The sequence below is a fragment of the Moschus berezovskii genome, chromosome 9 (genome assembly GCF_049115385.1).
Source record: "Moschus berezovskii isolate FMDL1 chromosome 9, NW_MosBer_1.0, whole genome shotgun sequence".
Lineage (NCBI taxonomy): Eukaryota > Metazoa > Chordata > Mammalia > Artiodactyla > Moschidae > Moschus > Moschus berezovskii.
This window is the reverse complement of record NC_142468.1, coordinates 68,551,043-68,567,378: the sequence shown is the minus strand read 5'-3', so window position 1 is coordinate 68,567,378 and position 16,336 is coordinate 68,551,043. Positions and strand designations below refer to the sequence as shown.

At 34.6% G+C, this 16,336-nt stretch overlaps 1 protein-coding gene across 1 annotated transcript in view; it reads left to right on the top strand.

Annotated features, from left to right (window-relative positions):
- The window catches only part of KNL1 (kinetochore scaffold 1), a 70,114-nt gene that overhangs the window by 12,273 nt on the left and 41,505 nt on the right, over positions 1 to 16,336 (top strand). The window contains 5 exon segments of the mRNA XM_055436912.2: positions 951 to 990; positions 2,695 to 2,760; positions 5,774 to 5,835; positions 15,234 to 15,286; positions 15,531 to 15,564. Of these exon segments, the coding sequence (XP_055292887.2) occupies positions 951 to 990; positions 2,695 to 2,760; positions 5,774 to 5,835; positions 15,234 to 15,286; positions 15,531 to 15,564 (255 nt within the window).

The window sequence follows — 16,336 nt, the reverse complement described above, 5'->3', positions numbered from 1 at the left end:
CCAGTCTGTTCCAGGGAAAAGAAGTAAATGTTACAGAATCACAGCACTTCTTTTCATATCTTTGTATAAACTCATCTAGAGTCAAAATTGAGATGGATTTAGAAACTACCTCCCATCTCTTCAATTTAAGGATGAGAAAATTGAGGCCCAAGGAAATGATTTGTCTAAAGTTGGCATCACAAACTAGCAGCTGTTTACAGCCTATAGGCATGTGTATATATGACAAAGAAAAATAGCTTAAACTTTGTTTTTTAATTTTTGAATTAGTTGCCAAAATTTCATGCAACAGATTTTCAGTTTTTTTCTGAAAAATCAAGTGTTACGACATTGGGCTCATATTCTTGCTTGGCAACAACTAACCTAGTGGAATGCATAGTAGCTGTAATGATCAAACCAGGCAGGAAGGAATTCTCAATAGTTTCAACACCACTTATTTTTCTTAACATCTGCTAAATTATCTGTTTGGCTTTTTCAGTATTCAAAACCTGGTCTAAAAATCACACAGTAGTAAAACCAGAGCTAGAGCCTTTTGATTTATGATCTGTTTATCTTTTGGTTTTTTTTTTAGCCCATACTGCTGCTTATAGAATCTTAGTTCCCTGACCAGGGATTGAACCCATGCCCCCTGCAGTGGAAGCTCAGAGCAATGAACACTGGACCACCAGAGAATTGTCTTTCTTATTTTTTTTTTTTAGTCCATTTATCTTATAATCATACTTATATCAATATGGTAAACTATGTTGTGCAGATTGTTCTTCAGGAAATAGTTATATGATATACCATATGTATTTTAAAATGCTACTTCCTAAATACTGAATTTAAGTCTTGTAATATAAATTTTATTAAGTGAAAGTGATGACTAATTTATAAGCATGGAAGGGATATTATAATGATGGGTTTTAGAATTCAGTCTGTACCACTGTGTATGTAAATTATTTTCCCTTTTTCAGTGGCAATGTGGAGAGACCTGTTGGAAGACGACATTCTTCAGTAAGAAACACTTATTTGAGCTATTGTTACCTTTTATTGATTGATAACTATATACCACAGTAATTTTGACTGGCATCATCATCCCAACCCTGCTGTCTTCTGTTACCTTCTGGATAAAGACTCAAATATTTAACCTGATTACACAATTCTGTAGATATACTAAAATTCCTATTTTATGGATTTCATGGTAATTTAATACGTTGTGTTGTATGTAAATTATTCTTTAATAAAGCTGTTTAAAAAATATATAAAAACTACTATACAGAGCTTCAGCAAAACACAAAATAATCCAGCTCAAATCCATTTAAGCACAAAACTTTTTGAGATATGAAATTGAAAAAAATCCAAAGATAAGGATGATATTAGGCACAAGTTAACTGACAAGGGGTTCCAACAGTAGCACCAGTGGTTCTATGGTACTTTTGCCTATCTTTGGCGCAAGCACTTTTGCCGCATTATTAATTGGCAGCAGTATTATCATTGTGGAAGGGTTTTATAACGTAATGCAAAGCTCAGTTACAAATATGTACCCTAGTGTTTGAAAACTGATAACCTATCTTCAGTTCAGTTCAGTTCAGTCGCTCAGTCGTGTCCGACTCTCCGCGACCCCATGAATCACAGCACGCCAGGCCTCCCTGTCCATCACCAACTCCTGGAGCTCACTCAAACTCATGTCCACAGAGTCGGTGATGCCATCCAGCCATCTCATTCTTGGTTGTCCCCTTCTTCTCCCGCCCCCAACCTTTCCCAGCATCTCTTAGTAGAAGAAATTTTAGTGAAAAACTACGATGCCAAATGGTAACAGTGAGTCAATAAATTTTTTAAAAAATGTATTAAATATACTATGAGCAAAAGATAAAAGGCAAGTGCTTAGGTACAATCCACAAAATAAAATCAGTTATTTATGCAGTATTGCCATGGATTTACATATATTTTAAATGTATTCAAGTATTCTGTATTTTGCAATAAAGTCTTTAATTTTGTTGTTCATTTTTCATGTTTCATTGTGTCCTTTTTAATGTCCTTCTTTTATCTTTTATAGCAAAATTGCCTTCTGGTCAATTAGTTATGCAGCAAAAGTATTTGTAGGACAGATGTCTGTGCAAGGACACTTTTGGTGAAAGTACTGGACCCAATTAGTACTTGATTTCCTTTCATTTTTCTACTCTAATCTCTTCCTCAGGGTAATGAACAACTCTCTCTCTCTATTATTACCACAGTACAGCTAGCTCTCCCAACTTCCAGGTTCCAGTTCTACATAAAAAATAGTGTCTGTTTCCCCAGGCTTAAAAAATAAATAAACCCAGAATACTAAGGGTTGAATCATGTTGGCTCTATTATTTTGATATGGGTCACATCCTCATTCCCAAACCAGTCACTATTGATGAGAGAAAGTTTGTGCAGATTGATCTTGGCCCAGGGTTACCTGTTGAACCCTAGAGCTGAAGTAGAGTTTTACCCAGACCACATGGGATGAGAGTAAGCAAAATAACTGGGAAATGTAGGCAAGGAGAAGGGAATGGAGCCAAATATTTAAAACAGCCACAAAGTACAAAGCAGTATGAATTTGTGGTGTTTTAGAGGTTTCTACAGGAATTTGAGCATCTCTACCTTTCTGCTCATGATATAACTTGAAGTGATTTCAAGTTAGGTCATGAAATAATAATAGATAATAGCACACTTTCTTGAATATTTCTCTTCTAGATTTTGAAACCCCCAAGAAGTCCTCTTCAGGACCTCAGAGGTGGAAATGGGAATGAAACTATTCAGGTAAGTCTCTGGTGCAAATGCGTCATAGTTGACTATTTTCAGTGATACTTTCAATAAGGAGAAAATTTGCTAGCTATTGAAGGGAGCACACCATAAATGATTCTCAGTTGAATATGTACAAGTAAGCATTCCATGGCCCTCAGGTTATAATCCAAACATTTGAGCAAGCTGGCACTCTTGATTTTTAACTCCTATTTACTTTTCCAGACTTCTTGCCACTCTCATACATGTATCTCACCATTTAGAATGCTCACCATTCCCCAAACAGACATTATTTTGCAGTTCACTGTCAAGGCTGCGGGTATTTATATGTGATATTACCTCTCTTAAGATGGCTAGTCCCTCATCCTTCATTTACCTGCCAGTATTTTATTAAAAATTTTTCCAAACACACTGAAAGAATTTTGTAGTGAATGTTCATATAGTCATTACCTAGATTCTACAATTAATATTTTATCATACTTGGTGTATCGTATATTTTAGTCCTTTTTACCCCATGATTCCCATTTGATCTCTAAGAATCAGCTTTGATGTCACTTCTCTCAGAAAATCATCCCTTAACATATTCTGTTGTAGTTGTTTACTAATGTTCATTATAAATTAAGAACTCTCTTGAGATTAACTTTGTTGTGTTTTTTTTTAGTATATGTGGTATATAATTAACTTTCAGTACATTTTGTTGAATGATGAAATGTGTATAGCTTTGGAGACCATTTAATTCTGAGTGCTTACCCTACTTTAGCCTCTATAAGTAAATTTTTCTATTTCTCAAATACATCAAGCCTTTGCACGTGATCTGAATCAAATGCTTTCCTTCTGTTCAACTCTTCATCTGACCACTAACTAATCCTTCAGATCTCAACTTAAATGTACTTCCTCACAGAAATCTTCCATAATTCTCAGGCTAAATTATTATTTTTTAATGTAGTTTTTCTTCATATCACTTATTACATTTTGAATTTTATATTTGTGTAGATTTTTGTTTTAATGTCTGTGTTACCATTAATCCCCAATGGAGTAGGGACTGTATTGTTTCCTTTACCATTCTTTTGCTGTCACTCAGCATGGGATTTGGTATGTGTGGTGTTCCTTTTTTTTTTTTAGTTTAATGAATGTTTGAATGAGTAAATAACGGATTCATAGATTCATAGAGCTTTAAAACCAACAGGACCTCAATAGTAATCTTGAATCTTATTCCTTAATTTTATAAATAAGAAATAGGAGGTCCAGAGAGGTTAAATGTTTTGTCTAACCCCACACAGTTAGTGGCAGACTTCAAATTGGAGCTGTAATCTCCTTAGTGCTCTTCCTAATATACCACACAAATTTCAGGGTTTTTTAAAAGGTAAGAAATATATTAGTATTTATTATGTTCTTATTATTGTCATTATTAAGCTCAAGGCCACCTGTAGTGTCTGCTAGGATCTTAACAGAGAGGATGAAAATTCCTGGTTCTTGTAACAAAATTTATGCTCAGGTATCCAGAATTAGGAAAGTAAAATTCTCCGTGGATTTCATTTGCTTTTGTGTTTGGTATCTATATGAGTAAAAATGTTCGTCCTTGTTAAGGAAGATGAAGGAAAATAAAAAGAATATAATGAAAATATGTTCAGCATCACTAATCATTAGGGAAATGCAAGTCAAAACCACAGTAAGATATCAATTCATATCTGTTAGGATGGCTACTATTAAAAAAACAAAAAATAACAACAGTTGGCTAGGATGTAGAACCCTTGTGTACTGTTGGTGGGAATGTAAAATGGTGCAGCTGCTATAGAAAATAATGCTTCCTCCAAAAACTAAAATAGATTTACCATATGATCCAGCAATTCCACTTCTGGGTATATACACCAAAGAATTAAAATCAGAGTCTTGAAGAGATTTACACCACTGTTCATAGCAGTGTTATTCACAGTAGCCAAAAGGTAGAAGCATCCTAGAATCCATTGACAGATGAATAGATAAACAGAAGGTTGTATTATTGGAATATTATTCAGCCTTAAGGTAATTCCAATACATACGACAATGTGGATGAACCTTGAGAACATGATGTTAAAAGAAAAAAAATAAGCCACAAAAGACAAATACTTTTATGAATTACCTGGAGTAGTCAGATTCATAGAAACAGAAAGTAAAATTGTGGTTGTGGGGAGGTTGGGGCATATGAGAGAGTTTTTTGATGAGTATAGTTTCAGTTTTGCAAGATGAAAAGATTTCTGAGGATTGGTTACACAACTATATAGATGTGTGTAACAGTACTGAAGCGTATACTTAAAAACAGTTAAAAGAGGCTTGAGTATGTTAAGTAAAATAGTCACAGAAGGATAAAAACTCCACGATTCCACTTATATGCAATGTCCAAAATAGTCAAATTCATAGAATCAGAGAGGAGGGGAGTGGATGTCAGGGACTGAAAGGAGAGGGAAATGGAGAGTTGCCAATCAATGGGTATAAAGTTTCGGTTATACATGATGAATGAATTCTAGAGATTCACTGTATAACACTATGTCTATAGTTAACAACGTTGTATTATACACTTAAAAATCTGTTAAGAGAGTAGATCCCATCAAGTGTTCTTACCATAATAAAATAAAAAATTTTAAAGTGATTTTATGTTAATTGTATTTTGCCACTATTTAAAAAATTCTTTTCATCTTAAAAAATAGTATAGTAAAGTTACCATAATAGGCAATATATCACTTGTTTTGTTTCCAGTCTTTCTTCTACTGGATAGCAAAATACCATTTATTTAAAGGAAAGAGAAAAGGTTAAGGACAGTAATCACCTTCCTTAAATATATGTTGTTTGTGTCAGTGAGCTTATTATCATCATTCACATTGAAAATCATATTCATGTTAACTGCTTCTATATTGGAATTTTTTGAAGGATCAAATTATCAAAATTAATATCACATTAATTTAAAATAATACCTGGTGTTTGTCTTATCATACTCTTGGAGACATACTTCTTAGTGGTTTCATTAAGAATCTTACCATATATTCTCTGCCCTTAGGAATCCAATGCTTTGAGAAATAAGAAAAACTCTCGTCGAGTCAGCTTTGCAGATACTATCAAGTAAGTTGAAAAAAATAAATGTTACAGGTAATACTTTTTTGCGTGTTACACCAAATATGTTGGTACTAACTGATTTGGATAATTGGTGTGTCAATTAGATAAATGTTAGAAAATTGTTATTTAAAAGTCTGTTATGTTTAGAAGACGGAGAAGGCGATGGCACCCCACTCCAGTACTCTTGCCTAGAAAATCCCATGGACCGTGGAGCCTGGTAGGCTGCAGTCCATGGGATCGTGAAGAGTCGGACACGACTGAGTGACCTCACTTTCACTTTTCACTTTGACACATTGGAGAAGGAAATGGCAGCCTACTCCAGTGTTCTTGCCTGGAGAATCCAAGGGACGGGGGAGACTGGTGGGCTGCCGTCTATGGGGTCGCACAGAGTGGGACACGACTGAAGTGACTTAGCAGCAGCAGCAGCAACAGCATGCTTAAAAGAAACACTGAAAGCATCCCCTCCAAAGTCCAGAAGAAAAACAACTACGTTTTACTGCTGTTATTTAACTTTTTTTTTGAGGTGCTAAACAACAAAAATAGAGAAAAAAGAGAAGTTATACAAATTTTAATATATTTCCTGCATAATAATAATCAGAAGATTAATGTCTTTTTTCTTTATATTATATTTTGTTACTGTAAATTTAATAATAATAGCATATAAAGAATAAAACATTACTGAAGGATACTAAGTTAAGAATTGTACAGGGAAATCCCTGGTGTGGCCAAAAAAAAAAAAAAGAAGAATTGTACAAATGAAGACAAATACCTAAGTAAAAAGATTTAGTATCAAAGAGATGTCACTTCTCCCTAGGTTATTAATTTCATTCTTATATGTAGTATTTTTATGATTATTTTCTTTATACTCATCAATGTATTTGTATTTCCTCACTGAAAAGTTATTTGAGAATTTTAAAATTCATATCTAGTAAAAAAAATTCATCTCATTTTTAGTTGTAGTGAGAAAATGCTAATCTGTATTATTTTGATTCTTACTGACATTTTCTTTGTGATCTTATATATGATCAATTTTTGTGAATGGTCCATAAGTACTTGGAAAAGAATATAATATTTTGAATATTAGGGTGTAGAATTTGGCATATCAATTCTATTCATTTTATGCCTTTTATTATTTGGGTCTTCTGTAATCCTATATAGTTTCAGTCACTCTAATTTCCATGATTTATGAGAGGTAAATTAGTCTCTAATTGATAGTGCATCCCACTCGAACTTTCTTTATCCTGTAGTTTTTCTCTGTGAATGTTTATTCTATGTTCATTGGTGCATATTATCATTGTCAATCTTTATTCAAGAGTGTACTTTCTGGCATTACAAACTAATCATCTTTGCTTTGTTTATTGCTTTTGATTCAAATCTACCTAGTCTGCTGTTAAGATTTCCGTCTCTGCTAGATTTTTGCTTTCATATTTGTGGTACACCTTTTTGTATTGTTTGACCATGTATGAGCAATTGTAGTTATCTGTTCCCTCCCTTCCTTGTACTATTTAATATTCTTAAACTTCAGTTAAAACTTCATTGTTTTATATGATATCCTTTGGCATTTATAAAGGATGAGGTAGTTAGCCTACTTCTTCCTCTCATTTTTCCCCCATCCTCATTCCTTTCTTAATTTTTTTTTTGAAATGTTTATCCGTCTACGGCCATACCACCCTGAACGCGCCCGATCTCGTCTGAAATGTTTATCATGTCTCTTTTTCCCTCTCTGTCTCTCTCTCTGGGTATTTGATGTTAGGGAATCTGTCACATTTGCGTATCAGTTCTATTATATATATTTAATTGTTCATATCAGTTCTGTCACTGTAGTTGCCCTAATTATCTCTTGGTTGGTTGAAGTTTTTTCCCTTATATTTGAGGGCTCATTGGAACAATATTCTCTGAGTTTTTGGGTACTCAGACTGTTAGTTACAGACTTTATAATTGATGATTTAGCTGAATATAAAATCTTCAATTCACTTTCTCTTTAAAGAACTTGTTGATGTGGTTCTATTCTTTTACCATTGAATGTTTCTATGAACAAGTCAGAGGAGAGCCTTTTCTTATCTTGTAAGTTTATTGACTTTACTAGAATGCATCTTCATTTTGACTGCTTTGGGTCTTGAATCTTGAATCAACCTTTTAATATTTTTCTGTTTCATTATGTAAATTTTATTCAGTTCACTTCAGTCACTCAGTCGTGTACGACCCTTTGTGACCCCATGGACTGCAGCACGCCATGCCTCCCTGTCCATCACCAACTCCTGGAGCTTGCTCATACTCATGTCCATCCAGTTGGTGATGCCATACAACCATCTCATCCTCTGTTGTCCCCTTCTCCTTTTGCCTTCAATCTTTCCCAGCATCAGGCTCTTTTCAAATGAGTCAGTTCTTCGCATCAGGTGGCCAGCATCAGTCATTTCATTGAATATTCAGGACTGATTTCCTTTAGGATGGACTGGTTGGATCTCCTTGCAGTCCAAGGGGCTCTCAAGAGTCTTCTCCAACACCATGGTTCAAAAACATCAATTCTTCGGTGCTCAGCTTTCTTTATAGTCCAACTCTCACATCCATACATGACTACTGGAAAAACTATAGCTTTGACTAGACAGACCTTTGTTGACAATGTAATGTCTCTACTTTTTAATATACTGTCTAGGTTGGTCATAACTTTCCTTCCAAGGAGTAATCGTCTTTTAATTTCATGGCTGCAGTCATCATCTGCAGTGATTTTGGAGCCCCCCAAAATAAAGTCTGTCACTGTTTCCATTGTTTCCCTATCTATTTGCCATGAAGTGATGGGACCAGATGCCATGATCTTCATTTTCTGAATGTTGAGTTTTCAGCCAACTTTTTCACTCTCCTCTTTCACTTTCATCAAGAGGCTCTTTAGTTCTTCTTCACTTTCTGCCATAAGGGTGGTGTCATCTGTATATCTGCAGTTATTGATGTTTCTCCCTGCAGTTTTGATTCCAGCTTGTGCTTCATCCAACCTGGCATTTCTCATGATGTATTCTGCATATAAGTTAAATAAGTAGGGTGACAATATACAGCCTTGATGTACCCCTTTCCCAATTTGGAACCAGTCTGTTGTTCCATTACCAGTTCTAACTGTTGCTTCTTGACCTGCATACAGACTGCTCAGGAGGCAGATAAGATGGTCTGGTATTTCCATCTCTTTAAGAATTTTCCATGGTTTGTGGTGGTCTACACAGTCAAACACTTTGGTGTAGTCAATAAAGCAGAAGTAGATGTTTTCCTAGAACTCTCTTGCTTTTTCTATGATTTAACGGATGTTGGCAATTTGATCTCTGGTTTCTCTGCCTTTTTAAAATCCACCTTAAACATCTGGAAGTTCTCGTTCACATACTGTTGAAGCCTCGCTTGGAGAATTTTGAGCATTACTTTGTTAGCATGTGACACAAATGCAGTTGTGCAGTAGTTTGAACATTCTTTGGCATTGCCTTTCTTTGGGATTGGAATGAAAACTGACCTTTTCCAGTCCTGTGGTCACTGCTGAGTTTTCCAAATTTGCGGGCACATTGAATGCAGCACTTTCACAACATCATCTTTTACGACTTGAAATAGCTCACCTGGAATTCCATCACCTCTACTAGCTTTGTTCGTAGTGATGTTCCGAAAGCCCACTTGACTTTGCATTTCAAGATGTCTGGCTCTAGGTGAGTGATCACACCATCGTGGTTATCTTGGTCATGAAGATCTTTGTTGTACAGTTCTTCTGTGTATTCTTGCCACCTCTTCTTAAGATCTTCTGCTTCTGTTGGGTCCATACCATTTCTGTCCTTTATTGAGCCCATCTTTGCATGAAATGTTCCCTTGGTATCTCTAATTTTCTTGAAGAGATCTTTAGTCTTTCCCTTTCTTTGTTTTCCTCTATTTCGTTGCATTGATCACTGAGGATCAATGATGCTCAATCAATGCTTTCTTATCTCTCTTTTCTGTTCTTTGAAACTCTGCATTCAGATGGGTATATCTTTCCTTTTCTCCTTGCCTTTCACTTCTCTTCTTTTCTCAGCTATTTGTAAGGCTGCCTCAGATAACCATTTTGCCTTTTTGCATTTCTTTTTCTTGGGGATGGTCTTGATCATTACCTTCTGTACAATGTCACGAACTTCCATCCATAGTTCTTCAGGTACTCTATCAAATCTAATTCCTTGAATCTGTTTGTCATTTGCACTGTATATTCATAAAGGATTTGATTTAGGTCATACCTGAATAGCCTAGTGGTTTTCCCTACTTCCTTCAATTTAAGTCTGAATTTTGCAAGAAGGAGTTCATGATCTGAGCCACAGTCAGCTCCCGGTCTTGTTTTTGTTGACTGTATAGAGCTTCTCAATCTTCTGCCGCAAATAATATAATCAGTCTGATTTTGGTATTGACCATCTGGTGATGTCCATGTGTAGAGTCTTCTCTTGTGTTGTTGGAAGAGCGTGTTTGCTATGACCAGTGCATTCTCTTGGCAAAACTCTGTTAGCCTTTGCCCTGCTGCATTTTGTACTGCAAGCCCAAACTTTCTTATTACTCCAGGTATCTCTTGAATTCCTACTTTTACATTCCAGTCCCCTATGATGAAAAGCTCATCTTTTTTTGGTGTTAGTTCTAGAAGGTCTTGTAGGTCATTGTAGAAATCTTCAGCTTCTTCAACATTAGTGGTTGGGGCATAGACTTAGATTACTGTGATATTGAATGGTTTGCCTTCAAACAGAGATGATTCTATCATTTTTGAGATTGCATCCAAGTACTATATTTTGGACTCTTGTTGACTCTGAGAGCTCCTTCATTTCTTCTAAGGGATACTTGCCCACAGTAGTAAATATATTGGTCATCTGAATTAAACTCGCCCCTTCCGGTGAATTTTAGTTCACTGATTTCCTAAAATGTCGATGTTCACTGTTGCCATCTCCTGTTTGATCACTTCCAGTTTACCTTGATTCATGGACCTAACATTCCAGGTTCCCATGCAATATTGTTCTTTACAGCATCGGACTTGACTTCCATCACCAGTCACATCCACAATTGGGCATTGTTTTTGCTTTGGCTCCATCTCTTCTTTCTTTCTGGGGTGATTTCTCCATTCTTCTTCAGTAGCATATTGGGCACCATTCAACCTGGGGAGTTCATCTTTCAGTGTCATATCTTTTTGCCTTTTCACTAGGGACTTAATAATTTATAAATACAAATTGTTTATAATCTTTGATTTTCTTTTGTGTTATAGCCTCTCAATTCCTTTTATTTTCTTTTACTTTGTTTAGTTAAATTTTTCTGTCCTTTATCATATTTTCTGAAGTACTTACTCACTCTGTCTCTTCCAGTTTCACCTTCTTTCTGTTGATGATTATATTTTTTTATTCTGCTTCTTTCATTAATTTCATCTATTTGTGTGTCATTTTCTATCTTCTTATCTTTTCCTTGAGTTCTTGCATTTTTGCCTTTCAGAGAGATGATTACTTTGTTATGCTTTTTAAATCCATAGCAAACTGTCCATACAGTTTTCATCATCTTGGGACATTTTTCTAAGTATCTTTTATGTTAATAAAGTATATTATGCTTTGCTTTATTTTAATCTTTGGTGTCTTTATGGATTGTATGATTTTTCTTCATCATTGAATATGTTGGGTGTTCCTGAACCAGTTATTTTCAAGACATTTCTGTGGAGGAGGAGGGGATGTGGTGGTATTCCAGGGTAGCTGTTTTTCTATAAATAGGCTCTCTTTTTAGCTATGGTAAAGACAGACTGTCTATTTAATATCACCACCTTCAAATTTTATTTTCTGTATAACTTAGACTGCTTTAACTTGGCCTATAATGAGATGAGCTCCTAGATTAATTTAACCTTGGATTTAAACAGTTTTGGGTGAGACTTGATTGTTTCATGTCCAGAAATCTTCTAGGAAAGTCCTGGGCTTTAATCTGCATTGTTTCCCATTCCTCATTTGTTCCTCTATCTCCTCCGAATTCTTTACCTTAACAAACCTTTAGGATCAGACAGATTAAAGAAATTCAGTTCTGCAGTTGCCACATAAAACATGATTTTGCACTCGGATGCCCAGGATTTCAGTTGTGGGGCTGTTGAGAAAATGTTTTCTTCTTTTCCTTAGAGGAAGAGTAAGTAGATGTTAGTAAGGGGTAAAGTAGGGAGTTCCCTCTAAGCAGACACTGTGTGACATCTTTCTGTTAACTAAGTAGTTCCAAACAGTAGGTACCTTCTGAAATATACATTTGTTGTTGTTGACTGATAGTAATTTTAATTGTTTTATTGTTCTTTTCTGTTCATCCTTTATCTGTAAGTCAATTAATGCCTTTCTGGATAAACATGAGTTTTCAGTGTTTTATATGTATTGAATTCCAAGGGTGGGGGGTTTGAAAGACATTATAAGATTCGGTATTACCAGGGAAGGCTAGGTATTGCCTGCCAGTAGGCTTCCCTTGGTGGTCTATTTCTTGGTGAAGTTGCTGCTGTCTTCCTAGGTCCTGCACTTGGTTTTGCAGACTCCGGTTTTTTTTTCCCCTGTACCAAAACTGGGTGGATCTTTTAGAAATGGGCTTGTATTAAACAGATGCACTAGAGATTTGTTTATAAATAAGAATGCTACTACTAAATATGGGCTTCCCTGGTGACTCAGATGGTAAAGAATCTGCCTGCATTACAGGAGACCTGGGTTCAATCCCTGGGTCAGGAACATCCCCTGGAGAAGGGAATGGCTACCCACTCCAGTATTCTTGCCTGGAGAATTCCATGAATAGAGAAGCAAGCCTGGCAGGCTACAGTCCATGGGACTGCGAAGAGTCGGACATGAGTGAGTGACTAACCATTTCTTCACTTCATTACTAAATATATCATGAGAAACAAATCAAATGAACCAGAACCCTTATATGAGTACATCAATGCATTCCTCAAAGGCATTCTACCTAAGAAAGTAAATTATACTGTAAATATGGCTTGCTGATCATGGAATCTGAACCATTAGTTATGATTCAGAATGTTTAAAGGCACCAGGCTATGAAACCTAATGAATCTACCTCCACAGTAGATACATACACACCTATTATTGCATGTCTTAAAAGATTCTATTTGTATACTCCCTGTATACTCCTTGAATAACTGTGGCCTAGGTTTGATTTAATAACTCATTTTTTCCACTTTGTTTCAGACTGACTTTTCCTTCACATGTTGTTGCTGCTGTTGTTGTTGTTGTTTTGTCGGCTTGCAAGATCTTAGTTCTCTGAGGAGAGATCGGACACGGGTAATTTTACTTAATTGCGGGCTAAGTCACTTCAGTCGTGTCCAGCTTTTTGCAACCCTATGGACTATAGCTCGCCAGGCTCCCCTGTCCATGGGATTCTCCAGGCAGGAATACTGGAGTGGGTTGCCATGTCCTTCTCCAGGGGATCTTCCTGACTCAGAGATCAAAACCTCATCTTTTAAAGTCTCTTGAATTCGCAGGAGGGTTCTTTACCACTAGCACTGAATATTAGTTTAAAAATAACTATTTTAAGATTTCTGTGAAGCATTTGTACTGTGTTAGATATTTTTGTGTAAATTAACCTTTTTTCTTTTGAGTTACTTCCTTGGGATTACATTCCTCAAAGTAGAATTCCCCGGTTTAAAAGAAGCAGCAGTTACATAGTCATTATTACATTTTTGTTACTGGTTTTAGTAACTTTAGTAATGTACCTGTTTTTCCTCAGGCACTATAAAGATTATATTTTAACACTTAATTTAAGCTGATTTGATTGATTTTATCATCTTAGTTATTTTAATTTGGATTTTATTTGTCATTACTATTTTTTCTATATTTTGTTCATATGTGCTTTTTTCTTTTCATTTTGAAATGTTTTATTTTTCATTTCCTTATCTACCTAGACAATATTAAAGAAAATATTTTAAAGTTTTTGTGTGATTGAACTCTTTGTTATTGAAGTATGTGTCTTTCTTGGTTCATAAATAATTTTTGCAACAGATTGTACCTTTGAAAGCTTTCCCTATATCATAGATACAATATAGGTTGAAAAAAAATGAGATAGCAAGGGATAACATAATTAAGATAAATTTACAGGAAAATGGAGGAAAGAACTATTTTGCTATTTCAGTTAAGTGTCTCCATATGTTTGCTAAATATGCTTTAGCAAATATGTTTTATACATTTCCGACTTATCTTTGCCTACTTAATATGTGGTGTTCCAAAATTTGGACCTTATATATAAAATAGATAACTGATAATAACGTGCTGTATAGCACAAGGAACTCTACTCAGTACTCTATAATGGCCTATATGGGAAAAGAATCTTACAACAAAGAAGTAGATATATATACACACATATATATATTGATTCACTTTGCCGTGCACCTGAAACTAACACAGCATTGTAAATCAACTGTACTTCAGTCAAAATAAAAATAAAAATTTGGATCATGAGGCATCTAAATATATTTTGGCACTTTCTTGTTTGTATTGCTTTCATTTTTTTTTTCCTCTGACTTTTTACATGTAAATTGGGTTATTCGTTGTTAGTTTTCATTGATAACTTTCCTCTTAGTGTATAATAGCAACCTTGTTTAGTTCTAATACTATTTTGCTATGAAACTTAATGTGTTGAATTACTTCATAGTTATCTTCACTTTTCTGTTGTTTGTCCAAGATAATTTTTTAGCTGTGGAATATTTTAACTTGTAGGTTGTAGATTGAGTTTAAAATTTTTTAAAATTTAGTTAATAGCCATTTTTAATAGGATGGTTCAACCTGTTTACATTTGTCAAAATCAGTACGCCTATTCTCTCTGTATTATTGGGTAAATTTAACTTTATTGTTGCAGATTTTTGGTTTTGTTTTTTAATTTTTATTGGAATATAGTTGATTCACAATGTTGAGCGTTTTGTTTTTAAATAAGAATGGATATTGTAAATGCTTTTAAAGCAATTGTTAAAATAACTAAGTTTTTAGTAGTTTAATCTTTAATATGATAAAATAAATTTTTGGATGTTGCATTATCTCTGAATTCCTGAGATAAATCCAGTTTAATCATAAAATAACTTTGCTAGCATTAGTTTGCTAATATTTTGGGTTTTCTGCACTAATATTCATATATGAGATTGGCCTATAGATTTTGTTATGTGGTATTATTACTTTCTATGAAGTTTTATAAATCAATCAGAAAGCTTATCTTACTTATCTCAAAACAGATTGTAAATTAACATCATAGTATTCTAATTAAAACTTGGAAGATTTGGGGGAGTTCCCTGGTTGCCTAGGGATTAGGATTCCAGGCTGTCACTGCTGTGGCCTGAGTTCAACCCCTGGTGGCTGAATTGAGATCCCACAAGCCATGCAGTTCAGTCAAAAAAAAAAAAAAACTTGCAGATTTTCAGTAATCTTTATTTTCTTTTCTAGAGTATTCCAGACAGAGTCTCATATGAAAATAGTGAAAAAGTCAGAAATTTCAGGTAAATTTGTTCTGTAACCCCTACTAAATCTGTTTTCTATTTGATTATGCTGTGGTTATCTAACCAGATAACTGGTATAACTTAATATGTATCTTATTGCTTAAAAAGTGTAACTTGAGCTGTGAGGAGCAGAATGTAAGGTGTGGCATTAGTATTTTTATATTGTTAATGTCCTTATGTAATTTTTCTAATACTTTATTACTGTATATTTGAAAAACTTTAATAACCTTTTCTCTATTTATAGAAACAGAAGCAGGAGAAAATGTCCTATTTATACAGTAAGTAGGAAAAGTGTGATGCAAATTATACTTTAAATGTTGTTTATTCCTATTATTTAAAAGTGTTTTTAAAATTAATATTCTTTTTGTTTTTTAATTCCCTTTTGTGTAATACTTAGGATTAATTCTTAAAACAGAATATTTTCATAATAATTTAATATGCTGCTATGGCTGTTGAGTATGGCTTATCCTCTTAAGAGGGATGAAACATTCTACTTTCACATATAAATCCTTAAAATACATCCGCTAGTGGAAAACAATAAATACCGGGTCTTCAGATTTTTTTCATTAAATGTTTTTCTTATTATAATATTAATTCAAAAATTAAATAGCCATAGAGCTTGAACAGATGGAAAGATGCTTATCTTCCTCATAAGAGAAATATAACTTAGGCTATATTGAGATATAATGTTTAATCAATTAAGAATCTAGGTAAAAAGTCACTCATTTCTAGTAGGTAGATATTATAGAGGGCTTCCCAGGTGGCACTACTGGTAAAGAATCTGCTTACCAATGCAGGAGACACAAGAGACTTGAGTTTGATCCCTGGGTTGGGAAGATCCTCTGGAGGATGAAATGGTACTCCACTTCAGTATTCTTGTCTGTAGAATCCCTGTTGGACTACAGCCCGTGGAGTCACAGAATCAGACATGACTGAGCATCTGAGCATATACTGTAGAAGACAATTGGCAATGTCATTCCAAATTTTAACTTCACATGCTCTTTGGCACAGAGATTTCATGTAAGATGCGAAAGATTCTAAAGGTCTATC